The sequence below is a fragment of the Telopea speciosissima genome, chromosome 10 (genome assembly GCF_018873765.1).
Source record: "Telopea speciosissima isolate NSW1024214 ecotype Mountain lineage chromosome 10, Tspe_v1, whole genome shotgun sequence".
Classification (NCBI taxonomy): Eukaryota; Viridiplantae; Streptophyta; class Magnoliopsida; order Proteales; family Proteaceae; genus Telopea; species Telopea speciosissima.
Genome location: NC_057925.1, coordinates 2,485,366 through 2,504,571, shown reverse-complemented (window position 1 = coordinate 2,504,571; position 19,206 = coordinate 2,485,366). Strand labels below are relative to the sequence as shown.

General features: G+C 37.9%; 2 protein-coding genes across 2 annotated transcripts in view; one reads left to right on the top strand and one right to left on the bottom strand.

Moving 5' to 3' along the window:
• The window catches only part of LOC122642680 (arginine--tRNA ligase, chloroplastic/mitochondrial-like), a 33,753-nt gene that overhangs the window by 9,763 nt on the left and 4,784 nt on the right, over window positions 1-19,206 (top strand). The window contains exons 10-17 of the mRNA XM_043836229.1: window positions 1,956-2,040; window positions 2,677-2,863; window positions 2,984-3,053; window positions 6,572-6,641; window positions 7,532-7,621; window positions 7,862-7,930; window positions 8,146-8,244; window positions 12,116-12,235. Of these exons, the coding sequence (XP_043692164.1) occupies window positions 1,956-2,040; window positions 2,677-2,863; window positions 2,984-3,053; window positions 6,572-6,641; window positions 7,532-7,621; window positions 7,862-7,930; window positions 8,146-8,244; window positions 12,116-12,226 (781 nt within the window). The 3' untranslated portion in view covers window positions 12,227-12,235. The remainder of the gene's footprint in view (window positions 1-1,955; window positions 2,041-2,676; window positions 2,864-2,983; window positions 3,054-6,571; window positions 6,642-7,531; window positions 7,622-7,861; window positions 7,931-8,145; window positions 8,245-12,115; window positions 12,236-19,206) is intronic.
• LOC122642233 (putative receptor like protein 25) lies at window positions 17,320-18,279 on the bottom strand. Its single transcript, XM_043835669.1, has 2 exons — window positions 18,157-18,279; window positions 17,320-18,033 (listed from the first exon to the last, which is right to left on the bottom strand). Exons 1-2 carry the CDS (start codon window positions 18,277-18,279, stop codon window positions 17,320-17,322), a joined length of 837 nt encoding a protein of 278 aa, XP_043691604.1.

The window sequence follows — 19,206 nt, the reverse complement described above, 5'->3', positions numbered from 1 at the left end:
TAAGGTAAACCACTAAGCTAATTCTTAGCTTCTCAGGTAAATAATCTATTAGTTCATATTACCTAATACGACTAATTTAGATATTGTCTGAATTGCCAGTTTTTAGAGCGGATGAGATCTATTGTCAGGAACCTGGATATCGAGCAGAAAATTCTTTCTGACTCTAGTTATATCCAACTCAGATCAAATTGGTTGATGGGTACAAAGTATTGCCGCCCCTGATGCAGGTTCATCATAGATATTGGCTTATTTCTTTAGAAATAGGCCTAGGGTTGGGTTATATATATGTTGGGCCTTTGTTCCCAAGGGTTTTCTATGTATTACGCCATTTTAATGAGCCTAAACTAGGGGTGCATAGGTTGCATACGGGATTAGCCCAATACTTAGTTTATTTTTATGTTTTCTAATTAAACCGGTTCAAATTGGTTGCATCCAATTGGTTCAATTTAAGTGATTATGTGACTTGGTTAAGTGGTCATGTGATGTAAGTTGGGCTGGATTAAGACTCTATAAGTCCAGCCATGTTTTGAGTCTATTTCCTTTAGTATTTTAGTTTCCTAGTCAATTTAAACTACCTAATAGGTTAGGGATAGGATTAGGTCATTCCTTTTTAGTGTCTAAGTCTATTTTTGAGTCTTCTATATAAGTTTGTAAGGGAGGCCAGCATTGTACACGAATTTGATTAATGAAAAAAGCTTTTGCTTGTTGGCTGCCATTGTTGCTGCTTCTGTGCTCCTTGTGAGTGTGCATCCTTGTGGTTCTATTAAGGTAGAAAGGGACTGGTGGAATCTGGTTGACTCCTTACGCCGTGACGGCTGGGAGGATCTTCTTCAAATTCGAAGGTGGCTTTATCCTTCACAACTGTCAAAGCTTGCTGCCAATGGAATCTCCAGTAAGTTTGACGCCAAAATTCTTCTTCTAATCCTCTAATCCTTTCCCCCAATTGATCCCCTTTATGTTTGGTTTGAATCCCATAAACCCTAACTCCATTAAAGCCCAAAACCTGCAACTCAATTCTGTCCAGAATTGCAGAATTTCAAAACTCATCCAAACCCTAACCTTTTTATACCATATTGACCCCCAAGACCTGCCCATTAATACCCTATAAACCCCTTTCCCAATATCCAACCCAAACCCTAGGAATTGACCTAAATCCTAGTGCTGTCCATTCGAACCAGCAGCCCCTTTTGTTATTTGATCCGGTTGTTTGGCTCCTAGTAGGTCTCCTACCTATCTAGGACTACATTACCTACATTTTGTTGCTGGAGGATTTACTTAGTGCCAGTCTACTAAAATAGATTTCCTGGTTCTTCCCTTGCACTTCTCTGTTTTGACTGCCCTGTGTAAGATTTAATACCAGTCAAGTGCTCCTCTACTTTGCTCAATGTAGCTTGCCCCTCTTTGCAAAAGGCACCAGATACCAAAACCATGACAAGCATGATATCATATTGGAGGACTCAACTCAATTTGGCGACTCCAGAAGTTAAGATTTTTTTTTTGGGGGTGAATAAATGATCACCAAAGGAGAAGAGAGAAACAAGGATCCCCTGAAAACTTGGGAAAAGAAAGACTACAAAAAGAACCCAGAAGGGATCAAACTCAGCCTCAAATAGGGGGAGGGGGAGGGGGAGGGGGGCTGAAGCAAAGAGAGAGGGAGCCCCAGGAGACAACAATATGCCTGTTCCTTGGGGTATGAATGGACAGTTGTATATTGATTCCCCATCCTAACCTTACTGTGTAATGATTGACCCATAGACTTCTATATTGATGCAGTTTCCTTATGTCATGAGTTCTACTGACCCATGTATTTTGTATATGACCTTTTTTTTTAATTACATATTTGAAATATTTGTAGAACAAAAATTGTATCTGTGTGTACCCATTCCACTTCTGTTCATTTCATTTCATTTTTAGATGCACATGCCATAGTAAATGGTGCTGCTTCCAATTTCCAGGTATCGTCTTAATGAAGAGAAAGCTGAGTGGGTAATATATGTCACTGATGTTGGTCAGCAACAGCACTTTGAAATGGTATTCAGTGTATGTATCCCATGCCATCTCCAACTATGTGCTGCTACACTATGGTTTTCTCTCCCTTCTTGTCTGTTGGTCCCCACCCCCCGGAGTGGCTACTGCTGATCCTATTACTTATAATAGACAAGTTTGAACCAAAATCATGGCTTTGAGGACAGGTCAATTTATTTTCTAATTTAGTTATTTGTCCACTCCAGTCTCTTGAACTTACTGGAAATAGGTGGAATTTTGGGTTTGGTGATTCTTGAATCTCTAATTATTGAAGATTTTGCTATCAATTTATTTTCTAATTTAGTTATTTGTCCACTCCAGTCTCTTGAACTTACTGGAAATAGGTGGAATTTTGGGTTTGGCGATTCTTGAATCTCTAATTATTGAAGATTTTGCTATCAATTTATTTTCTAATTTAGTTATTTGTCCACTCCAGTCTCTTGAACTTACTGGAACTAGGTGGAATTTTGGGTTTGGTGATTCCTGAATCTCTAATTCTTGAAGATTTTGCTAGCTAAATTGATCATGGATGCTGGTTGGTGTGGATCATGAATGTGTTACTATCATGCCTTGCCAATATTGTGAACAACTGTTCAGTGCTGTCCCACTACGATGTTGCAAGTGAGAATTACTTTTCTCTTCCTTTTTCAGGCTGCCAGAATGGCCTCTTGGCTTCCCTCTGATGTTAATTTGTATCCCAAAGTTAATCATGTGGGATTTGGTCTTGTTCTTGGAGATGATGGAAAGCGCTTTCGGACCCGCAGTAGTGAAGTGGTTCGATTGATTGATTTACTTGATGAAGCCAAAAATCGCAGCATAGCAGCACTTAATGAGCGTGGTATTTTGTTGACTGGTCTACTGTCTTTGCCAAATAAGGCCAACTCACTATTTATACATTTGTTCTCTGTGGTGTAACATGTGAATTTTTCACTTGCTGAAATTCGTGAGTACTGATCAGGTAAAGCTGCAGAGTGGACAAAGGAGAAGCTTGAAGAAACTGCTGAAAAAATTGGTTATGGGGCTGTAAAGTAAGCTCTCTTGTATCTATGCCTGCCTATGCACATGATTAATGATATGTTGTATGTGAATTGATGAAAATTATAAAGGGTCTTATAGTTTCCTTGATGTTTCTTATGATATTGGTGGGTTATTTGCGAAAAGCTTTACATGCAAGGTCTGAAACCTGCTGCGACCATGGAGTCTTGGTTCTGTTTTAATTCATCCCAGTCATGGTTTAGCAACTGCTATTATGGATCCTACTTTATCACTAACAAAGGGGACCTTCAAATTCATCATACTTTATTCAATGTTAGGGTGGGTGGGTTATAGTTTCAAATTTTTTTTTAAAAGCAAAGATCATTCACATATGGCCATGTAATCCATACCATGCCTGAGTAGTTTTACGGTAATGTTGGTTATGGTACTCATGCATCCAAACCTAGTCAAAGCTGACATCCCAAACCTCACCACCTCCCCTCCCCCCCAACCAAAAAAAAGAAAAAAAAAAAAAAGAAAAAAAAGAAAAAAAAGAAAAAGCAAATGCTGTTAGCACCACCGTGTAAACAAACAGCCCAAAAAGTCTATTTAATGCTAAGGAAAACGAAAGATTAGATAATTGTTAAATACTTAAATCTTTATAAATGAAATATTAATAATAAGGAAAAGGCTCTCTGAGGCGCTAGGGTAGGGTTCCTTAGTATCTTTGTGTCTATCTTTCTCCTCACTTGAAATGACCTCTCTGCCCTCAGTTGTACGATACCGTTTTACCACACTTAATTGGTGCACTCCTCTATGCTACTTGCTCAGAGAACCCTCTCCCCAATAATTAAATGGAAATTATCTAAAAGTTTCCATCATGATATTTCTATCATTCTATTGGCTCTCCTAGCTGTCCTAGCTGGTTTAATTACTTGGTGTACTGAAATTATGGTTCCTTTTCATCCGAATCTACAGTTCCTTCTACCCAGTCCAAGAAGGGGTGATGTGATCCCTGGGTTAAGAAACCCTGTTTTGGTTTGCTGTGGACCCCACCCTAATGCACAATAGCTAATAGTAGGAAGATCATGGCAAAATTTAAATATATCAAAGCTGGCAAGGGGGAGTGGCAATCTGATAACCAGAATTGTAAAGGGTTACTTTGGAAGGTGGATGTGGGTTAGGATACAAATGTCTTTTATATTTTCTATGCATTCAGAGTTGGAAGCAATTAGTAGTGCTGGACAAACTTCGACTTAATAAGAATCACAGGGGTATTTATGGCATAACAAGATAAAACCTACTTTTAACAACCTGAATGAGGTTGTCTTCAACCTTCTATCAAAACAGGGGCAGTAGAACCAGATAAAGTTTGAAGAGGAGAACTCTCTCCCACGACAACCAATGAGGCTGAAATTTCAGGTGGAGTTCACCGACCCATAGACCTCTAAAGATCATCCAATCTCAGTCCCTTAAAACAAGGATTATCGAAACAAGACTTGACTGAAACTGGGGCTAGCTAGTGGAAGACAAGGATTCAGCATTAGTATCAGGTTTAATTCTCACAACCCTTTTTCTGTTTTGACCTAAGACTTGGGATGATGAGTTGCTTCCAACCAAGGAAGATCTTCCCCAATCCTCAGCCCATTCTAAGTTTAACCGATTGGGTTTTTTAACAATTTCTCCAAGACAACAAATACTGGCAGCACAGAGAATGGGGGAAAACAATGGTAAGAATAAAAGAAACAGAAAGAAGATAGATGCAAAATAAGGGAAGAAGAAGAGGAGAGAAAATGAAGGGAGTGGGTATCGTACCTGAGAGAGAAAGGAAGAAGAAGGTCCTGCAGGGGAAGGGGAGAGAAAGAAGAAGAGATGAAGGGGGGGGGGGGGGGGAGTTGTACAAGCCACACAGGATTCTTCTAAACCAAACTCACTGTTTTATCCTCAAATCTACTCCCACGGTGGGGATTTCAAGCATATATAAAGAAAAGGAAATTCCTAAAAAAAATGGATACTGTTGCAGTGTTGCCAAGTAGGAAACTACTTCCCAAAGGAAACTGAGATAAATTCTACTATGTGTACACTTATTTTATCTAGAACTGCCATGTTTAAATTACAAAATAAACCATAAAAGTAAAATACCCTAAATATAATACTGAACCAAAACAAAGTTGGGACCTGGTTCATCTTGTTCTGAATGGTAAGACTGGTCAAGCTGGTTGAACCACGTATCTGCATCAAGGGGTGGTAGCTATATAGTTAATTTTACTATATGAAGGGGCATTCCCCTTCCCCTTCTATTTGTCTTTGTTTATCTTTTACCATCTTGAAAATTGTACTAGATGTCAAAAGACACAACTTACATTCCAATGGCATATTTGAACTGGTGATTCAATACTTTAAGAGAGAAAAAGATAAAAGAGATAGGACAGGTGATTAAACTGCATTTTTTTTAATGTCCAAAACTGTGTGAGATAGGACACTGATGTAACTTTTAGCCATAAACTGCACAAGGCTTGATACAAATGACAAATCCAAAGTTCCTTCAGGTATTGCATCATACAATTTTGATGTGTGGTGGAATGCTACTAGCCTACTACATAATAAAGGGATGCAAAGTGATTAAGGCCCAAACCTTGCATGACAATTCAAGTTGTTCATGTTAATTTTTTTGGCACGAGAAAGAATATTTCCTACATTGTGATGCTCACAAGATGATGGTGCTGAATTTTATTTAAATAATTGTTTTTCAAAGGAGTGTTAATTTTTTACTGACTGTATCAAGAATTGAGAATTTAGGGGGTTATCTCTTAGTTTGATAGTAAGAGCTTGGGCTGCTACTGTGAAGCTGTGGGTTTAAGTGTAGAGAGTGGCCACTTTGTGCAAAAATACCAAGGGTTTAGACCATCTCCAATGCACCCCTCCTGGGACTTGTGAAAGTGGAATTTGCACTGGTTATGGGCCTACGGCCCTCCTTTTTTTTTTAGATAAAGAATTGATATTTAAAGCAAGTTTTGACTTGGTAAACAAACTCACTGTTGCTGGTTTGGAGATGAAAACGGAACTTAAATTTTTGATATATGAAGAGACTAAAATTGATGGAATATTTAGGGCTGCATAGTCAGATATGTTCTTGTTCATCAAATTATCAAATTTTTTGTAGTTGTATCTGTCATTTCCACTCTTGCTCACTGTGTTAGAGGTTGAGATTAATTTTTCTATTATGATATATATATATATATATATATATATATCAGTTTGGGAATAAAAAAAATCATCACCTGGCACAGCACATGTCAATTCTTTGATCTAAATGGGAAATGGATTTATAGTTACAGCATCGTAAATATGGTTAGCCGACAGGCTGGAATAATTATCTCACATTGAGAGCTGCTTCTGTATGAGCAAATGTATTTATTTGTTTTGTTTTATTACATTTGTTATTCTTAGCATGCTTATGTTGGGCAGTATGTATCTGCTCATGTTCTTTCTCTTTTTGGAGTCTAATTTTTATTCATAACGGGTATGCTGGTTGACTTGTATTGTTCTGCTTGCACCTGTTCTTTAATAGGTATGCTGACTTGAAAAACAACAGGCTGACCAATTATACATTTAATTTTGATCAGATGCTTAATGATAAGGTATGTTTTAAATTTCTTGTGTGTGTAATGTTATGAAGTAGCTTACATAATTGTCTGACACTGCTTGACTATATGTACCATCTCTATTTTTGTTCTTCTCCCCATATGTCTAAACATTAATTTGAATTTTTTTAATGTAAAAAGTGGGTCCTTTTTTTATTATTATTTTTTTTATATATTTCCAGAATGTTTATATGCTGTTATAACCATGTTGACAATACGTCAAATATGCTCATCTTTTTTCTTGGATGTTTGGCAGCTGAGATAACATTGCATTCTCCCCCTTACCTAGTGCACTTGGTAGCTTGTGGTGTGTAAAAGCTTATTGCTGCCAGGAGGTCTTAACATTGCATTCTCATCCCCCTTTTTTTTTTTTTTTTCTTCGTGTGAGTGTGGTTAGCTCTCACTCTCATTTAGTCGATACGAAACAGTTTGGATGAAGTTTTGATGATGATGTGATGATAGGTAGCAATTTGGATGTAAACCAGCAGTTAGTGATGTTGCAGGCTTAGTTATCCTTTAGGACCTTGCAAATGTTGGATGATCATATGGTGCACGAACAAAAAATGGGAGCCTTCTAACCAGATTTTGTTGGATTGATTTTTCTTTTTGGACTGAGTGCTTTGTTTGCAATTCTGGAATGTTTACAGATAATTTTGCTACTGATCCGAATTGGTCATTAGCATCAAGAGCTGGGTTTTTTTTTAATCATGTTGGCATCATTTTATCTAGTTATATCTTGGGACATAAAAGTACTCTGGGCTTGATTGTTGATCAAGTTGGCTACAATTTTACTTATGTGTAAAGCATAGAAATAGTCTACTTTAAGCTCTCTCTCTCACACACACCCCAAGGTTATTTCTTACCTACCTAGGTGTCTTGCTGAGCAGGGAAATACTGCAGTTTACCTTATGTATGCATATGCTCGAATATGTTCAATCATCAGGAAATCTTGTAAAGACATAGAAGATCTGAAGAAAGTAAGTTGTCTTCCTATTTTGTAGAACATCTATGATAGAACTGATAATCATTTTGGGTTTGGGTTTGTGGCTTGGCTAAAGCTGTAACTGAGTAACTTTATCTCAATCAGCTTGGTACTTGTTGGGGTAACATGTGCTAGTATTTCCCCTAAGCCACAAATGTGGGTTGCAGTTTGAATAACTCGGTTTTGAGGCAAGGTTTATTATGCAATAGATTTCTCATAGTCCTCTCTGGTTCAGACAGGAGTCCTTTCGCTAGATCATGCAGACGAGCGTGTGTTGGGCCTTCATCTACTCCAATTTGCAGAGGTATTAATTTTAAGGGGGGAGGGTTTGGAGGATTGGGTTATTTCATATCTTGTTTTTATCGCAAGCAGCGGTACAATTTGCTTTGCTGTTTTCCATTTGTTTGTTATTTATAACTTCCAAGTGGTGATAGATAGATGCTGGCCTCTATGATACCCTTTTATGATGCTTCCAGCTCCATTGGATGGATATTAATTTGTTATCTACCTGCATATCAGACTGTTGAGGAGGCTTGCACCAATCTCCTGCCAAATGTGTTGTGCGAGTACCTTTATAACTTGTCAGAGAACTTCACAAAGTTTTATTCCAATTGTCAGGTCTGTTTATCCTAAACTTCTTTGAAGCTTTCTTTATTTTCGAGTTTCTGTTGTTGGATGATATTTTTACCTACTTATGAGCTGTACTTCCCCCAAAAAATGGAAATAAATTGGGAAAGCAGATGCATAAAGTCCGTAGAAGGATAATGGCCTGTTAGTCACTTACACGTGGCTCCACCAGCAATTGGCAAAAATATATATATAAAAAAATTGAGGCAAATGGTTATTTGCATGGCCAACTAAGAAGTGTCTTCCTATATGGTCTATCCAATTTGTGTCATGAGGAAGGTGATGTGGTAATTCCAACTGTTGGATAGTGTTGAAGTACTGTTCATGTGACACTGTTCACGTGAACAGTGATTTGGTTGATATGTGTAGTTTCTATTTTCCTAGTCCTAGTTGGAGTCCTAGTTTCTAATTATGTCAAGTCCTAATTCTACTGTGAGTTGTTCGTCTTAGTTTCAGTTTGAGTTGTTAGTTCTAGTTCTTTTCCTATTGCAACTTGGACTCCTATCATGATTAGGAATTCCTAATCTGATTAGGAGTTCCCTTTCTATTGTAATTTGAGATTATAAATACAAGCATTATGAGGGAGACTGAAAAATATAATAGTTCTCTCCTCTTCCTCATCTTTTCTTCTCTCTCAAGTTACTGGTTACAGGTCTTAGGTTTTCTACATGGTATCTGAGCTATTGTAACCAGTACTAATTCTCTCTATAATAGCTGTTTTGAGAATCGTTTTAAGTTTTTTGGTTTGAAGAAGGAAACCCTAGTTCATAAAAGAAGAAGAACTAGGGTTTCGTATGATGAATCATACATATTTGTTGGTTCGAAGGTTTGGTCGATGGAGTATATGCGGTCTCTTGGAGTCGATTTTTTGCTTTGCTTGCTGCTACAGTAATTTTTTGGAGGAGTTTCTACCATCAAGAGAGACACTCAACTTCATCAATTAATGGTTTGAAGAAGTTCTTTTTCCTGCGGTAGCTACTGCCCCTCTTCACCTGCGTTTTTTGGAGTCTCTATTCCCTTGAAGACCAAGTCTCTTTTTTTCCCTTGGAGATTGGTTGTTCTTATTGGAGATTCATTCCAGCAGCCATGGACAGCATCTATCAAAGGTTTTCACTCTCTTGAATCGATTTCTCCAAATATCGAACTATTTTTTTCTGGTTCTTCTTTGACTGGCTGCATCGATCACTTGCTGGTTTATGGTTTCTCCCTGGTTTCGATCTGAGCTGCAACTACCGCCACGGCTGATTTCAGAATCACCAGTTCAACTCTATTGTTACTCTTTGGACTCAATATTGTGGGAATCAATAGGCCTTGGTATTATGTTACAACATCTTAAATTTCAGGTTGAACCAAGCTTGCAAGAGAGAGATCTATTAACTGAATCATGTTGGGTTTTCGCTGGATTTGCTGGTTCTGTTGAGTCGTAAGGAAGAAGTTAACATCCTTCTTTATGTTTCCTTTTATTTTATCACAACTCCCTTTGATTTGCTGAATCTATTTGCACTTGTAATGCTCCTACCGATGCTAATGTTGCTGCCTGCGATTCAAATTTCGTATTTGATTTGTATCGTTGCATCTGGAGGAGAATTTTGGAGTTGTGGCTGGGTTTCGTAAGGTTGAAGTCTATGAGCTGCCGCTGCCGCTGCCGCTGCCGCTGCCGCTGCCGCTGCCGCTGGTTCCTTTTCTTCCCTGGTTTCCGCTACTGTTTGGAGCCTTGAGGTTGAAGACGATGGGTTCTCCATACTCACGGTTCATTCTCCCCTATTAACCTCTTTGGTATTTAATGCTCCTATTACCCTTCCTTAATTATTACCCATCCATTTCATGTCTATTTACATCTTGCCATTAAGTTTTTCTCCTTCCAAGTCTGTCTCCCATTTATAAATCTAATTCCCTACATGACCCATTACTTTCTTATTTACCAAGGGACCCTTGCAAAATTCTGGTTATTTACGGAACTGCCATTCTTTTTTGATACATTCCCCTATTTGACTACCCAATTGACCCTTAAAATTTTGGTTTATTATCAGTTTGCCCTTTGGCTTGGTTTGTATTTAAAAGTGGATTTTCACCAAATTACAGCCATGCCATCCTTTTTTCCAACACCGTTCCCTTTCAATAATTCTAATTCCCTTCATATCCCCTACATTTGGCCTATACCCATAACCCCTTTGGAAGTTAATGGTTTCTCTAATTTATCATTTCTTCCTTTTCCATTACCCTTAGCACCTCTTGGACAATTCTAGAATATTATGTTTTTGCCCTATCTCTTACATCATCTCTGTTATGTCCATGTGTACTACACGTGAGGGGGGATTATGTACAATACACCTGCAGACATTGCAGAACGCAGAACTTGCAGGAACATTGGTGCAGAACACAGAAGATCAGTTTTCTCCACCATTGCCATTGGGTATCTTTCGTTATTGGGTTGAGTTTGCCGTAAGGGGGAGATTGAAGTTTTCAAGTATTGAAGATATTTTTGGGACCATGTTTGGTTATTGCCTGCCTATATGAGGTTCTACAGTTGGGTTGTTTTTTTCCGCTGCTTGATCTTTTCTGCTGCTTGATTCATCTGCTTGCTGCCCTAGTTGCTTATCTTCCAGATTATCAGTCAGAGATTCATCACTGGACAGTTGTTAAAGATTGGTGAAAGTTTGCTGCTCAAATCTGCCCAAGTTTTGAAGATCAATTATTTTAAGTTCTTGAAGGTTTATTTGGGAGCTACTGTCAAGCTGGATTTTGCTGGAACTTAGTTTCTTCTCATTTTGTTCAAGTTGGGTATTGATACCTTGTATGCGCCAACTTGAGGGAGAGTGTTTGCATTATTATGCAGTTCTTTTTTTGTTCCTTTTAATTCAACCTGGATCTTCTTTCTTTACTTATTTGTATAATCCAGCTTGAGGGGGAGTGTTGAAGTACTGTTCATGTGACACTGTTCATGTGAATAGTGATTTGGTTGATATGTGTATCTTCTATTTTCCTAATCCTAGTTGGAGTCCTAGTTTCTAATTATGTCAAGTCTTAATTCTACTGTGAGTTGGTAGTCTTAGTTTCAGTTTGAGTTGTTAGTTCTAGTTCTTTTCCTATTGTAACTTGGAATCCTATCATGATTAGGAATTCCTAATCTGATTAGGAGTTCCCCTTTCTATTGTAATTTGAGATTATAAATACAAGCATTATGAGGGAGACTGAAAAATATAACAGTTCTCTCCTCTTCGTCTTCCTCTTCAACACTATTATAGGTCCTAGGTTTTCTACATAGAAAGGGCATGATCCGATTGGATACGTGTCAAAATTCAGAGCCAAATTAACTCGTATAACTCCTTCCCCATTTCCCTTGTTTTTTCATCCATCCATCTGTTTTCAACAAATTTTTTAAAAGTTCCTTTTAATTGATTTTCAGAGCTTTATTTCACCATACGGCCTATACTCTGTAGGTTTGAAACTTAGTTCATGCGTGTGAGCTGGGGGCTTGGGCTCTATTCCTCCAGAAAAGTTGGTCCCTTCTGGCTGATATAAGAGCTTTACCAGATGCCCTTCTTATGTGAATCTAACAGGAAATTTGCCCGGTAATTAAATTTTGCGGTATTCAGTGATTGGCATGAAGAGATAACTTTATATAAATTTAGGGGAAAAGATCTCTACTTCGTGGTGTTTCCTACGCTTTGTCACAGGGCATACGAATCACCACCAAGTAGAGATCTTTTTCGCATAAATTTATTTGGAGATGAGATTGTGGAAGTGGAGCTAAACCAAACTTGGCTTGGATTGCAATTTGTATTCAATATATCCTGTTTTGCTTGATATCAGTTATTATTATAACTTGCCGAAACAACTAAGATTTTCTGAGTCTTTGCAGGTTGTCGGATCAGCTGAGGAAACAAGTAGATTATTGTTATGTGAGGCAACAGCCATCGTCATGGGAAAATGCTTCTTTCTACTTGGAATTAAGCCTGTCGATAAAATTTGACCAACCCTAACTATTTAATTTTTGACCTATCATATAACTCCTGAATATTCAAGGTTAATTTGAATTGTAGAATACTATATGTACATAAACTGTTTCTAGTTTTTTTATTGCAAAACAGTTGAGGTTATTCATGTCATCAAATTTTGGTTATGTAATCAAGAACTTTGGATTCAAAATTTCAAAGATTCTCAATTTGTTATTGCATTCAATGAGAACGGTAACTGTTATTGAAGGTTAAATGACTGATTGTATGGTGGAAGCAACTACGATAAGTTAGCTGGTGAAAAGCCATGTTGGTAGATTAGTGAATTTGTTCATTTTGATTGCTGGCCACTTTCTTTACAAGTTCTGTTTGTAAATCTAGACTTGTATGCAGTGGAGCTTGATGGGATGAGGCTCTAATTTCTGGCCTTCACTCAGTTTCGGGCTGGGCCAAGGTTGAGGCCTCGGGCTGAGCCTGACCTTTTATTCTTCTTTCTTTTTCTCTCGGGCTCGGTTCAGCCCCTGCATCTCCTAAAGATGATTCTCATTGATTTATCACTCTGTGACAATCTAAAATAATAGATATAATAGTACTTTAGTAGGAAGGTACTTGTACCATACGTTAGTAGCCCCCATGGTACCTTAGGCTAAAAGAGAGAGAATTTAAAACCATGTGCTTAAAATTCATTGTTTTAAAGGTCAACCTATTAAACCTTAAAATTGCAAAACACCTTGATATAAACTAAAATATCCAAACCAAAAAGGAAGAACATAGCACCATGGTTGTCAAGCCCCTTGGTTAGGAGCAATCAGGGTCAGCCCTGCCCGGCCCTAAGGGTGGGTCTAAGTTAGAGCCGGGCTGGGCCTTAGCCTACCTAAGAGGACTCAGGGTTAGGCTGCGGTTTTAAAAAGCCTGATCCTGTTGCAGCCTTAATTATATGCATCTATGCATGCTAATGTATCCTATCGGAAGCCTATGCAATCTTTTTGACAGCCTGAGCTCCTATTTTTTTTTATTTTTGGCTTAGAAAACCTTTTTTTTTTCGACAAAACATGACATTTGAGAGGGAATCTTGGGGTCTATTTATCCATCAAATTTCTACCCAATTTGAATCACGTGATACAAGTACATGACAACCCAGGTAGCTTTAGACGACCATTTTTAATCCAAAAATATGTCAATGTTAAATTTTACTATGTTGTTCCTCATTTTTTCGGCAATGATTCTTCTCAATCGAGGGATTCACGACAAGATTTAATGATTTCATGATTTGAGGTTTACGTATTGAGGTTTCATAGTTCTTCGTTCGTTCTTATGTTAATGAACTTTCTCTAGTACGAGTTCATCTTCACCGATGATCCAAAATGTGGGGTTTCACATGGTTTCATACGTAACGATTTAGGGCTTTTTAATTATGGTTTCTGGTGACTTCCCCGTTCTCTGTGACTTCACCATCCTCTGCGTATTCCCGCTATGCCGCTATGAAATGCGTTGGACTTAGAAAAATTTTAGGTACGTAATCAATAGTTGAGAAATACAAAGGAATCTGTATGTTAATCACTGTTTTGGCTAATTTTTGTTATTAAAAATAATTTTTAATGTCCTATCATTCATGATTTTATATGTATTTTAGTAAAAATGACAATTTTGTAATTTATATTAATCAATACAAAACTGTTACAGAAACAGGTTTTATCAAACACCTTTCAGTATTAATAGTGTTCTGGATACGTTTCTGGAACAAGTTTATCAAACACTTTTCAGGAAGCCAATAACGTTATTCTGGTAACAGTAACATCAAAATACGTTTTTTATCAGAAACGGCACAGAAACACTAGTAACGTTGTCAAACGGTACCTAACACTATTTTGAGTAGTTTATTTAAAAGAACAAAAGTTTTGGATAATTTTGTAAACTGAAATCTACTATTGGATAATCATATAATTTTCCCAAAAACAGACAAACAAAAACCTGTTCAACAAGCTTGAAGACTTGACTAGTGTCAACAAGTGACAAGACTCCGAGTCTTCTTCTTCTTCTTCAGTCATATTAATGATTCGGTATTTTTACGGGTGATTGTATTTTTTCATAAGTTGTCCTTTGAAGATCACATCTTTGTAACGATTAATAACATTGAATTGGATATCTTTAACAATAAGAGGGCAGGGCCATGTTTTATTACGAAATCTAATGAAGTTTCTTTGAACTGTATTGGCTTTTCTTAACAAGAAGACAATATACTTGTAAAATAATTCAAAGGGGATAGAACTGCAGGAAATTTTGAACTGTATTGGCTCTTTTCTTAAAATATAATAAATGAAAGAATTAAGCTAAAAAAGGCAAAGAGGAAGTACTCAACCCCATAAGTTGATCTTTTCTAGATAATGTGGGTATTGAAGACCCCATTGATCCATGTTTAATGGATCAACAGATCCACAAGGGGCCAGGAGGGGCCCACAAAGGACCAACACTTGTTCTAGAAAAGATCTGACTTGCTGCAGGAGATAGGGGAGGAGGGAGGTCTCGAGTACCAACATACCCCAGACACCACTATGACCAATGGTCCCAACCATCATCCAAGACTAATGTCCCTAAGTGTAACCTAGTCAGTTACATTCATACAGAGCCATCAAATAAGGCCATGTATGTCATGGTAGGTTAAAGGAAAACATTGCTCGAAAAGTCTCCATGGAATCCACAAAACCAGAGACTAAAGACAATCAAAGGAGTGGGGTTCACCAAAGAACTTGGTTGCTGTGGAAGAGAGATTTGAGCTGACAAGCTCACCTCATCAACATGCATTTCTCTCAAGTTAGATAGGTTTTGAACAAATGCTCTAAAATTAGGGACTTCAAGTTTGGGATTATTGTTAAAAATGTTGTCGGAGAAGTCCAGGAAAACTAACTTGGTCAGCCGTGAGATTTCAGATGGGATTTAGCCCTTAAAATTGTTATAAGAAAGATCAAGAGAAACCAAATCTGTGAGTTGTGATATTTAAAGCAAGTTTTGATTTATTAAACAAACCCACGGCTGAGTATCAAATCAGAGACTCTTCCTCAGTTCCCTTTTTTATCAGTGTTTGTAGTCCATATAATACCACCAAATACACTAAGTAAAAATTGCTCATTAGGTCTAATTTCACTTCAAAAATTAATGCTATGTACAGCATGTGCTTTTTGCGTGCAGAAGACTAAGTAATAAAAGAAAAGGAAAATTACATTGCCACCCCCTGAGATTTGTATTAAATACAAAGCGATCCTCTGTGTTTCTAAATTATACAGTCACACACTTGAGGTTTGGTTAGTTGTTACAGACAGCCCCACTTCGTTATATCATTCCCGTTAAGTGGTACGATGTTAGTAATTCATGACTTAAAATGACTAATATACCCCTAATTGCTCAACTTTTTTCTTTTTTCTAATTTTATCCTTGAAATAGACTTAATGGGACCCATCACCATCCCTTCTTCTTCTTCTTCTTCTTCTTCGATCTTCTCTCCAACCCTACTGGCCCCACCACCTGCTGCAACCCAACCCATCCGCCCCTACCCCTGCAACCTAACGCCACCACACCCCATCCTCCCCTCCCGGCTTGAATTTGCTTGAACAAAACAGATGAAATTACACCCTCCCATATATGAGTTATGCATAAGTGCTAGAGCTCAACTCTTGAAGAACAAACAGAGAGAGAGAGAGAGAGAGAGAGGGTCTACATGATGTAAAGAGATCGATTGAAGATGGAATAGAGGGCGCTGAGGCTATTGCTTGAGCTCTGCAAGCCTTATTTCCTACTAATCCCCATGTGTCTTACACAATTCCTTCCAACATTGGAGACGTGGAGGGTCTGCTGGTTTGATGTACTCTGTGATTTCACAAATTTTATTTGGTCAAGAAGATTTGCCCTAAAAAGGAAAGGGAGAATTGAAAAAGTTTGTTGTCTCTTGTGGTTTAGTGAGGTAAAAATATCTTATTAAATGCTAAGCTAACATAGAAACCAGAAAACTAAAGAAGCTCTACAAAAACATGTAGTGATACGAAACAGAAGGAAGAAAAAAGCAGGAAAAGCTGAAACTGTAAAAAGGGGCAAAATGCATAGAGAAGACAAAACCGTACTTTCAATTAACAAAAGCAAAAAAGAAGAAGAAGAAGAATCAGGAGGAGACGAAAATGCGAGAAACCCAAGTAAAAATCCAGAGATCCCAGACAAAAAAGCACGAAAAGAGAATACAGGGGGGAGGGGGAAGTAGAAACCTTAACCTCCATGAAAATCCAAGTAAAAATCCAAAGATCCTGTGTTTTGCAGGAATCATTCTGGAATCAAATGTTTGGGGCTTTTCATATAAAACGTTTTATATATCTCTTCAAAGGAGTTTTAACTTGACACAGTAACCGTGAGAGTTAGGAGCTGTGAGAGATTGAAAGATTGAGAGATTTTCTCTCTACGAAGTTCTCATTTTTCTCTTTTTTTTTTTTTTTTTTTTTTTGAGGAGAGATTTCAGAAATGCCGTTGCTTGAGAGGCGATTATTGAATCTGTTCATGAGATTGATAGCTCTTCTCAAGACAGCAATTATTTCTTCAAAAACCCTAGAAGAAGGGTTTTAGAAGAAGCCTTGTAGCAAACAGGTAAGTTCGAGTAGCAGGGGAAGGGAAGGGAAGGCAAGGGAAGGGGTGTGAAGTTTGGGCTTCCCTAAGGGCAAAATGGTAAGCTCACATCTCAGTAGGGTTTTCTACATAAGGGTAAAAGGATAAAGTTGGAATTTTCCATTGAGTATTAACAGGATATTAGAAGAGGACAAAGTTGATATTTAAAATGTATTAATTAACACCATCCAGGGGGTGTGGCTGTATAATTTTAAAACACAGGGGAGAGGGCAAACAATGTTGGTCTAAAACCAGAAATAACAATACAAACATGTAACTATAGATAAAAATAAAAATAAAAATGATACAACTAGTTTGGGAGGAAGGGAAGGAATTTTTTTCCTGAAATCAAACATAAAAATACAAACATGTAACTATAAATAAAAGAGGGAACACAGAAAAGGGAACACACAGTACTTTATTATGATAAAGCACTCAAATCTCATTTATTCTAATGCGTAACATTCATTCATTTCCCTCTGTTGTGGTGTTTCCTCTTTAATCCTTTCCTTCGCTTGGGTTCTTTGATTCTCAAACCACATACAGAGTATCGATTACCTCTCCAAAACAATTGTTGTCTGATGATCAACCCAACTATTAAATCAGAGCAATATCCAGCTACGGCAAATTTCCAATCAAATAGATGTGTTGAATCTTCATTTTGCTGGAACATTGATGTAGGAGGTAATGCTCTATCTGGTACTCCACACTTCCTTGACAAAGGCAACCCACATAATCCTGCATTTCCCTCGTAGGAAGCATTTGAAAACGTGTCAAATTGGCTCCCTTGCGGTATACTTCGTATGAGGTTATTATATGATACATTCGAGACTGAAAGGAAGGTCAAACTTATCAGTTGCCTTGGGATTTCTCCTGAAAGTTTGTTTCTTGAAAGATCTAGCGACTCGAGTTTGCCTAGATTCCCCAATGAAAATGGAATTTGACCGGTGAGGCTATTTCCTGACAAGTTGAGTACCTTAAGTGCTTTTAAATTGCCCAACGCATCTGAAATCTTTCCCTTGAAGTTGTTGTTGGATAGATCTATGGTGATGAGGGTGCTTAAAATTCCCTGCATTTCCAAGAATAGTCCCTTGTACACAATAGCCACCGTGTCTTGATAGTAGTAGCCGGAAGACTTATGGAGGTAATTTAATTCGGAATTATTCTCAGGAAGCATCATCGCCTTCCAATGAATAAGAATATATCGCAATGGTAAATTCTCCATAAATGCATTGAAAGAAATGTAAAAAACAAGTAGGTTTGGGAAGGGAGAATTAACATGTGAGGGTTGTCAAATGGGACTAACAAAGTTGTTGGATCTCATGACAAGAACACGCAATTCAGAGAGATTCTCCAACCAATATGGGAAGGTACCATTCAACTGGTTGTTCCCAATATCTAACACCACCAATTCCTTGCAGTTAGCCATTGATCTTGGAACTTGTCCTTGAAGCATATTTTTATTGAGTTTAAGTGTATGGAGACCGCATCCACTTCTGAATATTGTAAGAGGAATAGGACAGTCAAAGAAGTAAGGTTCACCAAAGAACTTGGTATTGTGGAGGTGAGATCTTCGTTAAAGTCAAGGTAGAGCTCCGAGAGTAAACGAAGGCGTGAGATGGATGCATCCAAGGGGCCTGTAAGTGAACAATTCTTCATTGACAACACACGAAGGTTAGGGAGTGCGGACGATAAGTGATGACACCAATCTCTATTTTTTGGAGCTGACAAGTTCACCCCATCAAGACGTAATTCTCTCAAGCTAGATGATGATAGATTTTGATGATGAACAAATAATAATGCTCTCAAATTAGGGATTTCAAGTTGGGAGTTCTCATAGATTGGAAGTTGGGAAGCCCTGTAGGGAGAGAGGTCAAGGAAAACTAGCTTGGTCAGGAGTACTGAGATTTCAGATGGGATTTGGCCCTCAAAACGGTTAAAAGAAAGATCAAGAGAAACCAATTCAGTGAGTTGTGATATCTGTGATGGAATTCATCCTGAAAAATAGTTATCAGAGAAGTTGAGGGTTTGAAGGTGACGAAGATGGAAGAGGGTGCTATTGGAATGGATGGAACCGTAGAGTGATGAATTAGAGAGGTCAAGACCAACTACATGACCAGTGGTGACATCGCAGGTGATGCCTTCCCAGTATCAACAATCAGTATCATTGGGCTTATTATTCCAAGACTTGAGAGGATGATGATGGTTTTTGGAATTTGGATGGAAATGATCATAGTGGATTTGCTTCAGTTGCAGCAAGGCATGTCTCTCATCATGGAGACATAATTGGGGAGGAGGATGAGAAGAAGGAAAACAAGTTTGAAACAGATCAGACAGTAAGAAAATGATCAGGAAA

What these genes read in the sequence shown, in the direction of transcription:
- LOC122642233 (XM_043835669.1), bottom strand. Translation starts at nt 18,279, where the DNA reads ATGGCTAACTGCAAGGAATTGGTGGTGTTAGATATTGGGAACAACCAG. An exon ending in TCATGAGATCCAACAACTTT is followed by an intron (nt 18,034 to 18,156) that starts GTTAGTCCCATT and finishes ATTCATTGGAAG; the next exon opens with GCGATGATGCTTCCTGAGAA.